At 42.7% G+C, this 12327-nt stretch overlaps 1 protein-coding gene across 1 annotated transcript in view; it reads right to left on the bottom strand.

Moving 5' to 3' along the window:
* Positions 1-12327, bottom strand: part of Mms19 (MMS19 nucleotide excision repair protein) — a 561976-nt gene that overhangs the window by 21819 nt on the left and 527830 nt on the right. Inside the window, 1 exon segment of the mRNA XM_071662204.1 lies at positions 5724-5804. Coding sequence (XP_071518305.1) covers positions 5724-5804 — 81 coding nt within the window.

Genomic DNA, 12327 nt, shown 5'->3' with positions numbered 1-12327 from the left:
CACCTTCACCTCCACAAGATAATGATCAGACATCCCTCCAGTTGCATCTCTCAGTACTTTAACATCCAAAAGTCTCTCTTTCACCCGCCTATCAATTAACACATAATCCAATAACGCTCTCTGGCTATCTCTCCTACTTACATACTTATGCGATCTTTCTTCTCATGCCCAGGTGCATATGCACCAATAATCACCCATCTCTCTCCATACACTTTCAGTTTTACCCAAATCAATCTAGAGTTTACTTTCTTACACTCTATCACATACTCCCACCACCCCTGTTTCAGGAGTAGTGCTAGGCCTTCCCTTGCTCTCGTCCTCTCACCAACCCCTGACTTTACTCCTAGGACATTCCCAAACCACTCTTCCCCTTGACCCTTGAGCCTTTTTTCACTCAGAGCTAAAACATCCAGGTTCCTTTCCTCAAACATACTAGCTATCTCCCCTTTTTTCTCATCTTGGTTACATCCACACACATTTAGACACCCCAATCTGAGCCTTAGAGGAGGATGAGCACTCCCCGCATGACTCCTTCTTCTGTTTCCCCTTTTAGAAAGTTAAAATACAAGGAGGGGAGGGTTTCTTGCCCCCAGCTCCCGTCCCCTTTAGTCGCCTTCTACAACACATATGGTATTTAGAATATATGGTGTGGGAGGTAAGTTGCTAGAGGCAATGAAAAGTTTTTACCAAGGATGGAAAGCATGTGTACGAGTAGGAAGAGAGGAAAGTGATTGGTTCCCAGTGAATGCTGGTTTGCGGCAGGGGTGTGTAATGTCTACATGGTTGTTTAATTTGTTTATGGATGGGGTTGTTGGGGAGGTGAATGCAAGAGTTTTGGAGAAAGGGGCAAGTTTGCAGTCTTTTTTGGATGAGGGGGCTTGGGAAGTGAATCAGTTGTTGTTCGCTGATGATACAGCATTGGTGGCTGATTTGAGTGAGAACTGCAGAAGTTGGTGACTGAGTTGGTAAAGTGTGTGAAAGAAGAAAGTAAAGAGTAAATGTGAATAAGAGCAATGTTATTAGTTTCAGTAGGGTTGAGGGACAAGTTAATTGGGAAGCGAGTTTGAATGGAGAAAAACTGAAAGAAGTGAAGTGTTTTAGATATCTGGGAGTGGATTTGGCAGCGGATGCAACTATGGAAGTGAAAGTGAGTCACAGGGTGGGGGAGGGGTCAAAGGTTCTGGGAACATTGAAGAATGTGTGGAAAGCGAGAATGTTATCTCGGAGGGCAAAAATGGGTATGTTTGAAGGAATAGTGGTTCCAACAATGTTATATGGTTGTGAGGCATGGGCTATAGATAGAGTTTTGCGGAGGAGGGTGGATGTGTCGGAAATGAAATATTTGAGGACAATATGTGTTGTGAGGTGGTTTGATCAAGTAAGTAATGAAAGGGTAAGAGAGATGTGAGGTAATAAAAAGAGTGTGGTTGAGAGAGCAGAAGAGAGTGTGTTGAAATGGTTTGGTCACATGGAGAGAATGAGTGAGGAAAGATTGACAAAGAGGATATATGTGTCAGAGGTAGAGGGAATGAGGAGAAGTGGGAGACCAAACTGGAGGTGGAACAATGGAGTGAAAAAGATTTTGAGCAATCGGGGCCTGAACATACAGGAGGGTGAAAGGCGTTCAAGGAATAGAGTGAACTGAAATGATGTGGTATGTCGGAGTCGATGTGCTGTCAATGGATTGAACCAGGGCATGTGAAGCGTCTGGGGTAAACCTTGGAAATTTTTGTGGGGTCTGGATGTGGAAAGGGAGCTGTGGTTTCAGTGCATTACACATGACAGCTAGACAACTGAGTGTGAATGAATGTGGCCTTTGTTGTCTTTTCCTAGCATTACCTCACACGCATCTGGGTGGAGGGGTGTGCCATTTCATGTGTGGCAGGGTGCCACAGGGAATGGATGAAGGCAGCAAGTGTGGATGTGTACACGTGTATATATGTATATGTCTGTGTATGTATATGTATGTATACGTTGAAATGTATAGGTACGTACATGTGCGTGTGTCGGCATTTATGTATTTACATGTGTATGTGGGTGGGTTGAGCCATTCTTTTGTCTGTTTTCTTGCGCTACCTCGCTAACGCAGAAGACAGTGATTAAGTATAATGAATAAAAAAATATCATAAAACATTGTTTTCATAACTTCTGTGTACAGTAAGTGATGTGGTAAGATGAGAACCTCTTGACCAGGTTTACTGAACACATCCTTCCTGACAAGGATGCTCCCAGCCTTTCAATTCCTTCCATCCTCTCCTTGTCCCTTTGACTATTTTATCAACCAAACCCTCTCTGGCATATGAGTGATAAAATATTAAAAAACAAGAGATTTTAGCACTCCGTAGCTCATCTAAATCTTACAGCTTGTCTCCTCTATATCCTCCTCCCTCTCTTAAAGCATTTTGCTGTTCTGACATGTTCCAGCCAACAACATATGGTCTACATATCTTACGTTATCTAAATTATATGAATCTAATTCATAAATGCATTAAAGGGGAAGAGTGGTTTGGGAAGGTCTTGGGAGTAAAGTCAGGGGTTAGTGAGAAGACAAGAGCAAGGGAAGGAGTAGCAATACTCCTGAAACAGGAGTTGTGGGAGTATGTGATAGAATGTAAGAAAGTAAATTCTCGATTAATATGGGTAAAACAGAAAGTTGATGGAGAGAGATGGGTGATTATTCATGCATATGCACCTGGGCATGAGAAGAAAGATCATGAGAGGCAAGTGTTTTGGGAGCAGCTGAATGAGTGTGTTAGTGGCTTTGATGCACGAGACCGGGTTATAGTGATGGGTGACTTGAATGCAAAGGTGAGTAATGTGGCAGTTGAGAGAATAATTGGTATACATGGGGTGTTCAGTGTTGTAAATGGAAATGGTGAAGAGCTTGTAGATTTATGTGCTGAAAAAGGACTGATGATTGGGAATACCTGGTTTAAAAAGCAAGATATACATAAGTATACTTATGTAAGTAGGAGAGATGGCCAGAGAGCGTTATTGGATTACGTGTTAATTGACAGGCGCACGAAAGAGAGACTTTTGGATGTTAATGTGCTGAGAGGTGCAACTGGAGGGATGTCTGATCATTATCTTGTGGAGGCTAAGGTGAAGATTTGTATGGGTTTTCAGAAAAGAAGAGTGAATGTTGGGGTGAAGAGGGTGGTGAGAGTAAGTGAGCTTGGGAAGGAGACTTGTGTGAGGAAGTACCAGGAGAGACTGAGTACAGAATGGAAAAAGGTGAGAACAATGGAAGTAAGGGGAGTGGGGGAGGAATGGGATGTATTTAGGGAATCAGTGATGGATTGCGCAAAAGATGCTTGTGGCATGAGAAGAGTGGGAGATGGGTTGATTAGAAAGGGTAGTGAGTGGTGGGATGAAGAAGTAAGAGTATTAGTGAAAGAGAAGAGAGAGGCATTTGGACGATTTTTGCAGGGAAAAAATGCAATTGAGTGGGAGATGTATAAAAGAAAGAGACAGGAGGTCAAGAGAAAGGTGCATGAGGTGAAAAAAAGGGCAAATGAGAGTTGGGGTGAGAGAGTATCATTAAATTTTAGGGAGAATAAAAAGATGTTCTGGAAGGAGGTAAATAAAGTGCGTAAGACAAGGGAGCAAATGGGAACTTCAGTGAGGGGCGCAAATGGGGAGGTGATAACAAGTAGTGGTGATTTGAGAAGGAGATGGAGTGAGTATTTTGAAGGTTTGTTGAATGTGTTTGATGATAGAGTGGCAGATATAGGGTGTTTTGGTCGAGGTGGTGTGCAAAGTGAGAGGGTTAGGGAAAATGATTTGGTAAACAGAGAAGAGGTAGTAAAAGCTTTGCGGAAGATGAAAGCCGGCAAGGCAGCAGGTTTGGATGGTATTGCAGTGGAATTTATTAAAAAAGGGGGTGACTGTATTGTTGACTGGTTGGTAAGGTTATTTAATGTATGTAAGACTCATGGTGAGGTGCCTGAGGATTGGCGAAATGCGTGCATAGTGCCATTGTACAAAGGCAAAGGGGATAAGAGTGAGTGCTCAAATTACAGAGGTATAAGTTTGTTGAGTATTCCTGGTAAATTATATGGGAGGGTATTGATTGAGAGGGTGAAGGCATGTACAGAGCATCAGATTGCGGAAGAGCAGTGTGGTTTCAGAAGTGGTAGAGGATGTGTGGATCAGGTGTTTGCTTTGAAGAATGTATGTGAGAAATACTTAGAAAAGCAAATGGATTTGTATGTAGCATTTATGGATCTGGAGAAGGCATATGATAGAGTTGATAGAGATGCTCTGTGGAAGGTATTAAGAATATATGGTGTGGGAGGCAAGTTGTTAGAAGCAGTGAAAAGTTTTTATCGAGGATGTAAGGCATGTGTACGTGTAGGAAGAGAGGAAAGTGATTGGTTCTCAGTGAATGTAGGTTTGCGGCAGGGGTGTGTGATGTCTCCATGGTTGTTTAATTTGTTTATGGATGGGGTTGTTAGGGAGGTGAATGCAAGAGTTTTGGAAAGAGGGGCAAGTATGAAGTCTGTTGGGGATGAGAGAGCTTGGGAAGTGAGCCAGTTGTTGTTCGCTGATGATACAGCGCTGGTGGCTGATTCATGTGAGAAACTGCAGAAGCTGGTGACTGAGTTTGGTAAAGTGTGTGAATAAGAGCAAGGTTATTAGGTACAGTAGGGTTGAGGGTCAAGTCAATGGGGAGGTGAGTTTGAATGGAGAAAAACTGGAGGAAGTGAAGTGTTTTAGATATCTGGGAGTGGATCTGGCAGCGGATGGAACCATGGAAGCGGAAGTGGATCATAGGGTGGGGGAGGGGGCAAAAATTCTGGGAGCCTTGAAGAATGTGTGGAAGTCGAGAACATTATCTCGGAAAGCAAAAATGGGTATGTTTGAAGGAATAGTGGTTCCAACAATGTTGTATGGTTGCGAGGCGTGGGCTATGGATAGAGTGGTGCGCAGGAGGATGGATGTGCTGGAAATGAGATGTTTGAGGACAATGTGTGGTGTGAGGTGGTTTGATCGAGTGAGTAACGTAAGGGTAAGAGAGATGTGTGGAAATAAAAAGAGCGTGGTCGAGAGAGCAGAAGAGGGTATTTTGAAATGGTTTGGGCACATGGAGAGAATGAGTGAGGAAAGATTGACCAAGAGGATATATGTGTCGGAGGTGGAGGGAACGAGGAGAAGAGGGAGACCAAATTGGAGGTGGAAAGATGGAGTGAAAAAGATTTTGTGTGATCGGGGCCAGAACATGCAGGAGGGTGAAAGGAGGGCAAGGAATAGAGTGAATTGGAGCGATGTGGTATACAGGGGTTGACGTGCTGCCAGTGGATTGAATCAAGGCATGTGAAGCGTCTGGGGTAAACCATGGAAAGCTGTGTAGGTATGTATATTTGCGTGTGTGGACGTATGTATATACATGTGTATGGGGGTGGGTTGGGCCATTTCTTTCGTCTGTTTCCTTGCGCTACCTCGCAATACGCGGGAGACAGCGACAAAGCACAAAAAAAAAAAAAAAATTATCTAAGAAAACTGTGATTACTATCCTCATGATATATTTCAGATTCTAATTTTCTTGTTTTTCATTGATTTTGCCACAATGATCTTAAACTGCTCAGTTACCACTATGACATACTTTCAGCTCCAATTAGTTTGCCCAAATCACATGAAACATGATACTGCATTTAAAATTAGGTAATGTAAACAATCTTCTTATTTTACCCCAACAGTCTAAGAATGCTGACTATACTTACATCTGCTTTGTAAGGTAGAAGTGTGACAGCTGGTAAAGAAGTCAGGGCTTGCAAACACTCCAATGCTTTCATACGCACTCTCTGCATATGTAAAGTGATGATCAGAAATTAATACAGTAATCATTAATGCAAAATCTAATTAAATATTTTCATCAGATGTTGACACACTTCGGGGATGGGAAGCCTTTTTGAATGTATCTTAAATATACTTGTCAATTGTACAAAACAGCACTAAAAGTTGATTTTGTAGGGAACATTATCTCTAAAGGCAGATTTTAAAATGTGTATGTTTAATTCTGGACATGAGTGGCATTCTAAAGTTCAGTCTTTCTGCACTTGAACTATACTATATGAATGTTAAATAGATGATATTTCACCTGTATAAAGAAACATTCCTCACCAGATCTCTATATCACAACTCTAGTGAAGTACATTCATCTAGTTGTCTTCATCTATGGCTCTTGCAAGAACTTAGACAATGAAAGGTAATTTGTAAGGAGACATACTGTGGCAGGTTTATGTCCTTTCCAATTATATAAAAGTTCAAAGCAGCTATAAACAATCCATCTTATGACATCCATTAGCCACCATCTTATGACATCCATCAGCCAAAGTTTGTCTAATTCTAGCGATAACAAGATGTCTGCCCTGCTTAACATCCCATCACAGGTTAAGTATTGGGGAAAAAAGCATCAACTTTCAAAATTCTGAATGGAATGATATTTGTCTTTGCCTGATACATATGTTGTGAATATAAGGCTCCCATCATTCAGGACTCCCAAGCTATAACACTTGAAGAAAAAAAGGTGAGTTTTGAAGAGAAAAACTGATTCTCTTTGGTGTGGTGTCTTGCAAGCTTAAGAGATTAGCTCTAATATCCCTATGGAGTTGGAAGCCTCTCATCCTTCACTAACCACCTATCAGCAGCTGTGCCCTACAGCATGGTCCAAGTCCACCCTGCAAATTAGCAACCTCTACTCAGCAATGATGTTATCATCCCACCAGCTGACAAACTTGTCACAACAAATCTTTGCCTCATAAATTCTCAGAATGCAGACATCACTCTGATGTTGGTTAAAATCAGTTAGGTGGAAAGTTTTTGGAGAAGGGAAGGAAAAGAAGGAAACAGCAACCCAGAAATTTTACTTGTAAGACAATGCCTTGGACAGAGACAAATTTTCACTCTTCAAAACTCAGGGTATACCACCATAGAAAAGAGGGGTCAGAGAAAAACTTAACCAACTAAAAACTATTGCAAAAAAAAAAGTTACCTAAAAGACATCCTATAACACACTGGCCAACCAATGCCTTAAAGCTAGAAAGCACAATACAATGCAAAGTTGATCCTCAATGTCTGGAGATGGGTATCATTTGGGAAAAGTATTAAGGGATACACAAGATATAGCAATACCTCGCTGAAGCAGGGGGTAAGAATGCTGTTTCCTGTGGGGTGGGGTAGTGCCAGGAATGGACGAAGGCAAGCAAGTATGAATATGTACATGTGTATATATGTATATGTATGTACATGTGTGGATATGTGCGTGTATGGGTGGTAATGTATATATGTGTGTATATGAGTGGATGGGATATTCTTCATCTGTTTCTGGCACTACTTTGCTGACGCAGGAAACGGTGATCAAGTATAATAAATACAAATAATATATCTATTTATTCATATATCATACTTTGTCACTGTCACCCACAATAACGAGGCAGCACAAGAAAACAGACGAAAGAATGGCCCAACTCACCCATATACACATGTATATATATACAAGGCCACACACGCACATATACAGACACATACATGTACATAATTTATACTTGCTGCCTTTATTTATTCCTGTCGCCACCCAGCCACACATGAAATGACAAACCCCCTGCCCCCACAAGTGTGCGAGGTAGCGCTAGGAAAAGACAACAAAGGCCACACTCGTTCACACTCAGTCTCTAGCTGTCATGTATAATGCACCGAAACCACAGCTCCCTTTCCACATACAGGCCCCACAAAACTTTCCATGGTTTACCCCAGAGGCTTTACATGCCCTGATTCAATCCATTGACAGCATGTCAACCCCGGTATACTACATCATTCCAACTCACTCTCTTCCTTGCATGCCTTTTGCCCTCCTGCATGTTCAGGCCCCGATCGCTCAAAATCTTTTTCACTCCATCCTTCCACCTCCAATTTGGTCTCCCACTTCTCCTCGTTCCCTCCACCTCAGACATATATATCCACTTGGTCAATCTTTCCTCACTCATTCTCTCCATGTGACCAAACCATTTCAATACACCCTCTTCTGCTCTCTCAACCACACTCTTTTTACCACCACACATCTCTCTTACCCTTTCATTACTTGCTCAATCAAACCACCTCACACCACACATTGTCCTCAAACATCTCATTTCCAACACATCCACCCTCCTCCGCACAACCCTATCTATAACCCATGCCTCACAACCATATAGCATTGCTGGAACCACTATTCCTTCAAACATACCCATTTTTGCTTTCCGAGATAATGTTCTTGCCTTCCACACTATTTGTCAATGCTCCCAGAACTTTCACTCCCTCCCCCACCCTGTGACTCACTTCTGCTTCCATGGTTCCATCCACTGCCAAATCCACTCCCAGATATATATGTATATTTGTAGAGGTTTTCAGAAAAGAGGAGAGAATGTTGGGGTGAAGAGAGTGGTGAGAGTAAGTGAGCTTGGGAAGGATACTTGTGTGAGGAAGTACCAGGAGAGACTGAGTACAGAATTGAAAAAGGTGAGAACAAAGGACGTAAGGGGAGTGGGGGAGGAATGGGATGTATTTAGGGAAGCAGTGATGGCTTGCGCAAAAGATGCTTGTGGCATGAGAAGCGTGGGAGGTTGGCAGATTAGAAAGGGTAGTGAGTGGTGGGATGAAGAGGTAAAATTATTAGTGAAAGAGAAGAGAGAGGCATTTGGACAATTTTTGCAGGGAAATAATGCAAATAAGTGGAAGATGTATAAAAGAAAGAGGCAGGAGGTCAAGAGAAAGGTGCAAGAGGTGAAAAAGAGGGAAAATGAGAGTTGGGGTGAGAGAGTATCATTAAATTTTAGGGAGAATAAAAAGATGTTTTGGAAGGAGATAAATAAAGTACTTAAGACAAGGGAACAAATGGGAACTTCAGTGAAGGGGGCTAATTGGGAGGTGATAACATGTAGTGGTGATGCGAGAAGGAGATGGTGTGAGTATTTTGAAGGTTTGTTGAATGTGTTTGATGATAGAGTGGCAGGTATAGGGTGTTTCGGTTGAGGTGGTGTGCAAAGTGAGAGGATTGGGGAGAATGATTTGGTAAACAGAGAAGAGGTAGTAAAAGCTTTGCGGAGGATGAAAGCTGGCAAGGCAGCGGAATTGGAGGGTATTGCACTGGAATTCATTAAAAAAGGGGGTGACTGTATTGTTGACTGGTTGGTAAGGGTATTTAATGTATGTATGACTCATGGCAAAGGGGATAAGAGTGAATGCTCAAATTACAGAGGTATAAGTTTGTTGAGTATTCCTGGTAAATTATATGGGAGGGTATTGATTGAGAGGGTGAAGGCATGTACAGAGCATCAGATTGGGGAAGAGCAGTGTGGTTTCAGAAGTGGTAGAGGATGTGTGGATCAGGTGTTTGCTTTGAAGAATGTATGTGAGAAATAGTTAGAAAAGCAAATGGATTTGTATGTAGCATTTATGGATCTGGAGAAGGCATATGATAGAGTTGATAGAGATGCTCTGTGGAAGGTATTAAGAATATATGGTGTGGGAGGAAAGTTGTTAGAAGCAGTGAAAAGTTTTTATCGAGGATGTAAGGCATGTGTACGTGTAGGAAGAGAGGAAAGTGATTGGTTCTCAGTGAATGTAGGTTTGCGGCAGGGGTGTGTGATGTCTCCATGGTTGTTTAATTTGTTTATGGATGGGGTTGTTAGGGAGGTAAATGCAAGAGTTTTGGAAAGAGGGGCAAGTATGAAGTCTGTTGGGGATGAGAGAGCTTGGGAAGTGAGTCAGTTGTTGTTCGCTGATGATACAGCGCTGGTGGCTGATTCATGTGAGAAACTGCAGAAGCTGGTGACTGAGTTTGGTAAAGTGTGTGGAAGAAGAAAGTTAAGAGTAAATGTGAATAAGAGCAAGGTTATTAGGTACAGTATGGTTGAGGGTCAAGTCAATTGGGAGGTGAGTTTGAATGGAGAAAAACTGGAGGAAGTGAAGTGTTTTAGATATCTGGGAGTGGATCTGGCAGCGGATGGAACCATGGAAGCGGAAGTGGATCATAGGGTGGGGGAGGGGGCGAAAATTCTGGGGGCCTTGAAGAATGTGTGGAAGTCGAGAACATTATCTCGGAAAGCAAAAATGGGTATGTTTGAAGGAATAGTGGTTCCAACAATGTTGTATGGTTGCGAGGCGTGGGCTATGGATAGAGTTGTGCGCAGGAGGATGGATGTGCTGGAAATGAGATGTTTGAGGACAATGTGTGGTGTGAGGTGGTTTGATCGAGTGAGTAACGTAAGGGTAAGAGAGATGTGTGGAAATAAAAAGAGCGTGGTCGAGAGAGCAGAAGAGGGTGTTTTGAAGTGGTTTGGGCACATGGAGAGAATGAGTGAGGAAAGATTGACCAAGAGGATATATGTGTCGGAGGTGGAGGGAACGAGGAGAAGAGGGAGACCAAATTGGAGGTGGAAAGATGGAGTGAAAAAGATTTTGTGTGATCGGGGCCTGAACATGCAGGAGGGTGAAAGGAGGGCAAGGAATAGAGTGAATTGGAGCGATGTGGTATACCGGGGTTGACGTGCTGTCAGTGGATTGAATCAAGGCATGTGAAGCGTCTGGGGTAAACCATGGAAAGCTGTGTAGGTATGTATATTTGCGTGTGTGGACGTATGTATATACATGTGTATGGGGGGGGGGGGTTGGGCCATTTCTTTCGTCTGTTTCCTTGCGCTACCTCGCAAACGCGGGAGACAGCGACAAAGTATTAAAAAAAAAAAAAAAAAAAAAAAAATGACTCATGGTGAGGTGCCTGAGGATTGGAGGAATGCTTGCATTGTACAAAGGCAAAGGGGATAAAAGTGAGTGCTCAAATTACAGAGGTAAGTTTGTAGAGTATTCCTGGGAACTTATATGGCAGGGTATTGATTGAGAGGGTGAAGGCATGTTCAGAGCATCAGATTGGGGAAGAGCAGTGTGGTTTCAGAAGTGGTAAAGGATGTGTGGATCAGGTGTTTGCTTTGAAGAGTGTACGTGAGAAATACATAGAAAAGCAAATGGATTTGTATGTAGCATTTATGGATCTGGAGAAGGCATATGATAGAGTTGATAGAGATGCTCTGTGGAAAGTATTAAGAATATATGGGGTGGGAGGCAAGTTGTTAGAAGCAGTGAAAAGTTTTTATCGAGGATGTATGGCATGTGTACGTGTAGGAAGAGAGGAAAGTCATTGGTTCTCAGTGAATGTTGGTTTGCGGCAGGGGTGTGTGATGTCTCCATAGTTGTTTAATTTGTTAATGTATGGGGTTGTTAGGGAGGTGAATGCAAGAGTTTTGGAAAGAGGGGCAAGTATGCAGTCTGTTGTGGATGAGAGAGCTTGGGAGGTGAGTTAGTTGTTGTTCACTGATGATACAGCGCTGGTGGCTGATTCATGTGAGAAACTGCAGAAGCTGGTGACTGAGTTTTATAAAGTGTGTGAAAGAAGAAAGCTGAGAGTAAATGTGAATAAGACCAAGGTTTTTAGGTACAGTAGGGTCGAGGGGCAAGTCAATGGGGAGGTAAGTTTGAATGGAGAAAAACTGGAGTAAGTGAAGTGTTTTAGATATCTGGGAGTGGATTTGGCAGCGGGTGGAACCATGCAAGCGGAAGTGAATCATAGGGTGGGGGAAGGGGTGAAAGTTCTGGGAGCGGTGAAGAATCTGTGGAAGTCGAGAACATTATCTCGGAAAGCAAAAATGGGTATGTTTGAAGGAATAGTGGTTCCAACAATGTTATATGGTTGCAAGGCGTGGGCTATAGATAGAGTTGTGCGGAGGAGGGTGGATGTGCTGGAAATGAAATGTTTGAGGACAGTATGTGGTGTGAGGTGGTTTGATCGAGTAAGTAATAATAGGGTAAGAGAGATGTCTGGTAATAAAAAGAGTGTGGTTGAGAGAGCGGAAGACGGTGTTTTGAAATGGTTTGGTCACATGAAGAGTACGAGTGAGGAAAGATTGACCAAGAGGATATATGTGTCAGAGGTGGAGGGAATGAGAAGTGGGAGACCAAATTGGAGGTGGAAAGATGGAGTGAAAAAGATTTTGAGTGATTGGGGCCTGAAGATGCAGGAGGGTGAAAGGTGTGCAAGGAATAGAGTGAAATGGAATGATGTGGTATACCGGGGTCGACGTGCTGTCAATGGATTGAACCAGGGCATTATACATGACAGTTAGTTAGAGACTGAGTGTGAACGAATGTGGCCTTTGTTGTCTTTTCCTAGCGCTACCTTGCGCACATGCAGGGGGAGGGGGTTGTTATTTCATGTGTGGCGGGGTGGCGATGGGAATGAATAAAGGCAGACTATGAATTATGTACATATACGCATGTACATATTCATACTTGCTG

Source organism: Panulirus ornatus, chromosome 5, assembly GCF_036320965.1.
Source record: "Panulirus ornatus isolate Po-2019 chromosome 5, ASM3632096v1, whole genome shotgun sequence".
NCBI classification, from domain to species: domain Eukaryota; kingdom Metazoa; phylum Arthropoda; class Malacostraca; order Decapoda; family Palinuridae; genus Panulirus; species Panulirus ornatus.
This window is presented reverse-complemented; position numbering and strand designations above follow the sequence as displayed.